The 4,413-nt window shown below is 54.5% G+C and overlaps 1 protein-coding gene across 1 annotated transcript in view; it reads right to left on the bottom strand.

Annotated features, from left to right (window-relative positions):
• Nucleotides 1-2,986: 2,986 nt before the first annotated feature.
• The window catches only part of Olig2 (oligodendrocyte lineage transcription factor 2), a 3,322-nt gene continuing 1,895 nt past the window's right edge, over nucleotides 2,987-4,413 (bottom strand). Inside the window, exon 3 of the mRNA XM_005375974.2 lies at nucleotides 2,987-4,408. Within this exon, the coding sequence (XP_005376031.2) occupies nucleotides 4,273-4,408 (136 nt within the window). The 3' untranslated portion in view covers nucleotides 2,987-4,272. The remainder of the gene's footprint in view (nucleotides 4,409-4,413) is intronic.

Raw genomic sequence — 4,413 nt, 5'->3', positions numbered from 1 at the left:
CCCAGCTCTGCTGCATTTGCTTCTTACTACACTCCTCCCCCATAACCCTGCAACCATGTAGCAATAACTCAGCCACTAGGTGAGAAATGGGAAGTGTGTGTGTGTGTGTGTGCATGCGCACGCGCGTATTGGTTCAGTGATCTCCATGCCTAGCATAGCCCCCCCACTCTGACAGGCTACTGGTAGCTTCTAAACTGTGGCCTTGCTAACTCCTGCTGCTCAGGGTCCCCGTCCCCAGAGAGCGTGGGCATGAGCTCTTCCTCTGTGAACAGCCAGGCCTGATTCTGGTATCCTCACAGGTCTGCAGAGCTGGGGGTGGGGCATGGGGGTGGGGTGGGGGATGTGTGTCGCCTCTGAGGTGTCTTGAAACTCTTCGTGTAGCACCTTTGTTGAAGACCCCAGGCCCCTACTTGTACTGCATGGCAGAGGGAGACTTGGCACAAGATGGGCAGTAATGGGGAGTTAAGGTGAGAGATGGCTGCATGGGGGGGTCTCAGCCTTGGGGTATTCCAGGCAGCATCCAGGTGTTTCCTAGCAGAGGGAGTTCAGTCCACTGGGTGGATTCTGCTCTAACAGGAATGGTTCTCCAGTACCGCTGGGGAGGTTTATCAGTGAGAACATACGAAGACTTTAGTATGTGCCTGTGAACTCTGCACTAGTTCCAGTCTGGGACAGAGAAGGGCTGGTCCTGCATGGGTGGCTGCAGGAGCCCCAGATCACCGCAGGTGTCCTTGGCCTGGCTTCATCCTGCAGCCACCTCACAGTCCAGGGCCTGGCTAGGCACCTCTGCGTCTCAGGTTTGTTTCACCCCTCTGCTTCCTGTCCCTGGGATGGAGAATTTCAGTTCTGCGGGCATCAGAGGTACCCAACCCTGTAGGGAGTCCTCCCACACTAAGTCCAGGGGAATCACTTTTCCTGAGACTCTTGCTCCTCTGAGAGAGTAGCGAGGACAGAGGCAGGAGCGAGCAGAGTCCTGGGCCTGCACAGGAAGTGGAACTCAGCACTGGAAAAAAATCTCCTAACTAGTGCTTCCTGGGGAACAAACATTAACTGTCAGTGCCAGGCAGAAAGCACCTTGCTGCTGACAGTTTCCTTCCTGCCTCCCTTTCCCTCCCCTTCTTTTAGTGGGGGAGCTTGCCCCCAACTAATGGCCCACCCAAGTCAAGGTAATTTTGAAATCTTCTTTCACCGCTCATGGAAGTGAAGCTGCTGGCCTGAGTTCTCCATCCCCGTCCTCACAGATCAAAGGCACCCTGCAGAAGGAACCATCTGCCCTGCAGTGCACAGTGCATGTCCGTGGTGCCCGGGGTACCCGGGTCTCATAGTGGAGCCAGGCCGGCTGGGCTGCGCACAGTTTAAGCAGATTGCTGGGGTGGTGGTGGGGAGTCTGGACACAATCCCTCCTTTGGCTGTGGTTGAGCTTGGCTGGTGGCTGCAAACTTGCTGGAAACTTCGCACATGCAGGGGAAGAACTGATGCATTTCCTTTCAACAACTGTCCTATGCTCTGCGCATGCCCTGCACACCCGAGTCTGCTCAGGCACAAGCCGTGCCTTGTTGTGGAGATGAAGCCACCGCAGCAGCCATGCCCCCATCCCCACCCGGGAGTTCTTAGTTCCACTGGTAGGATTTCCAGCCTCCCCACACTCTTCTGTACAGTGTCTGCAGCTGGAGCTGGACCTGGTTTTGAACTCTGCGCAAGTTACCTACGTTTCAAATGGGATTTTGGAATAAACACAACTGGGCCCCATCCTGTCCTTTCTTGCGTTCCATCTGCCTCTGCGTCTCTGGGCTCCTCCACTCTCCCCTGCGCTGCCAGCTGCTCTGCCTTTCCAAATCCTTCCTAGCCTTTGGTGAAAAGTGAAGCCTCGGTGTAAAGCTTGGGCAACAGCATCCGATCTCTGGGTGACTGAAGTTATGGGCAGTGCAGTCCCTGAGGTAGGGCACTGATACCCTCAGGCCTGTGCTAGAGACACTTTATGTGGGCTCAGGGCCTGGACTCTGTAAATGGGGTTTCAATATGAGAACTTCATCCGAAGTTCCAGAATCTTCTGCTGGTGGCTGCTAGAGATGTACATGGCAGGACCAGGAAACCAGTCTACAGAGCCATGCCAGGCTGCCCTTTCAGGGGGTGCGTTCTTGGGCCAGCTCTTGGGCTGAGAGCCTGTAGCAGCAGCAGTCCTTGCCCTTGATTGGGACACCTGAAGCTTTTTGTTCCTTCTACTCAGAATCTTCCTTAAGACCCGTATCCTGAATTTGCATTGCAGTTCTGGGTGGTGAGGGATCCAGGGGCTGCCAGGAGACCGAGGGCCCAGGAAAGGCCAAAGTGTTGCATCTACATTGGAGAATTCACGACTTCCCAAGGGTCCCCAGTACCTGGCACTTCGCAGTTCATGGGAGGGTGGATGCTGGGAGGAGTTTGTAGAAAGCCCAGAGAAACGATAGAAGAGTTCCTGGGTCCCTCATCAAATATTCCCGCAACCCTTTGCACCCAGTGTAGCATCTCTATGGCACTCAAGGCCCCAGCGTCTGGCTCCTAGCAAAAGCGAAGCAAGTCCACCCCGAAGTAAGCAGAGGGGAGACCCAATCCAGGCCAAGAGGATTCCCAGCACCCAGACCCCCAACCGAAGAGCCAACTAGCAACATTCCAGAAAGGATGTTTTCAACCTTCGATCAGAGTTCAGTCTTCACTAAAGGAAAGCAAGTTTCCAACCAGATGCTGAAAAATAAAAGCAAGGAGGAGCAAACTGATAAAACACCCACCGGCAGAAGTGCTTAGAGAGCGGTCTGAAGAGAATGGGGAAGAAAGGTGGAGCGGACGGATAAATAACCCCCTTACGCTTTCTCCTGGGCAAAACCATAAAAATGATCCTCAAATCCTGCCCCCAGGAATCGCATCCTTCACCATCCACTCACGCGGATGAAAAAAATGCTCAACTTCCTTTACATTTTATTTAAAATCTCAACACTTGATCATTTATTTCCTTTTTTGCAACCAAACAAGTAATAAATATTATTTAGCACTTTTCTTTTTTTTACAAAAATAAAACAGATGATACACTCTCTGCGAGGGATAGCGCAATCCGAGGAGGGATGTTCCGCAGCCGAAGCCGTGAAGCCGACTGCAGCGCACTCAGCGCTTGGCGGCTTGCAAAGACGCGGGGAGCAGGCGGAAGAATTTGCCATTTGTGTTAATTGTGGCAAAAAGAAACCCGAGAGAAACCCAGCTCACACTCCGATGGGGCTGGCAGTCGTCACGTGAGCAAACGGCTCAGCACCGCACACTTACCTCATCCTTGATATGATATTTACACATCCAGCAAGGATTATTAAAAAGCCAACAGAACCCTCGAACTATGTTCACATCAACTTCCTTCTAGTTCTGTCAAATAACGAAATGACCGCTTCCAAACGAGTAAGAAAAAGATCAACTTTGTGCTCCTGACGGGAAGAAGGGAAAAGGTAGTTTCTATATTAAAATAATACCTAAAAACACCCGCTTCCGCCTCCGTATCGGCAGTTTTCGATTATTCCATTCCACAAGTGGTTCTATTCTGAGCGGCCATAAAGCTTGCTCATACTGTTGAAAAAGAAACATCCACAGGTTTATTGGAAAACAACAAACCCCCCAATCAACAGGAGAGGCCGGGAGGTGCCGCCAGAGTTCTGAGGTGGTGCGGGTGTACCCAGATACAGAGATCTGGAAATCCCACACGACCGTAAGTGCTTTAGGTACTACCAACGCCAACTTGCAAATAACTCATCGCCCCTGGCCCCTGGCCAGCGATGACCTTCCACGGCCAGAGGTCGCTTCTGCAGGGCCAGGAGTCTCTCACCCGCCTAGAAGGGAGGAAGGAGAGGAAGTCCTAACGTGTCCCCCCACCCGCCACCCTCCACGAAGCGCTGCCCGAGTCCGGGAGGCAAGTCCTGTTCTCGGGAAACCGCAAGTTTTCAACTCTTTTCCTGGGGGCGGGCAAGAGGAATTCCAGGGTAGGGTGCAGATGACGGTGCCTTTTTCAGTGTCCACCGGACCAGCGCGGTGCAAAGCCGGGGGGCTCACAAGGTCCTGGAGAGGGTGCGCCTCTCACTCCCCATTGCTCTGTGCGTTCCCGCGACTCAGCTCCTGGGGCTGGAGTCCCCATCAACCCACACCCACACCCCGCGGACCCGCAGCCCTCCTCTTTACAGAACTCCTGAGCCCAGCGCCGGGCAGTCCTCGCTTCCTCGCGGCCACCGGGCCAGCCTGCTCGCCAGAACGCGCGGCGCGGCCGGCTCACTTGGCGTCGGAGGTGAGGCGCGGCAGGCTGCCCGCGCCCATGGCCGACACGTGGTGGTGCGGCGGCGGCACCTGACACATGTTGCACGGGCAGGGCATGCCGCCCCAGTGCTGGAAGCCGCCGCTGCCGCCGCTGCC

Source organism: Chinchilla lanigera, unplaced genomic scaffold (genome assembly GCF_000276665.1).
Source record: "Chinchilla lanigera isolate Chin_1 unplaced genomic scaffold, ChiLan1.0 scaffold00006, whole genome shotgun sequence".
NCBI classification, from domain to species: Eukaryota; Metazoa; Chordata; class Mammalia; order Rodentia; family Chinchillidae; genus Chinchilla; species Chinchilla lanigera.
The sequence above is the reverse complement of the archived record's forward strand: the minus strand, read 5'-3'. Positions and strand labels throughout refer to the sequence as shown.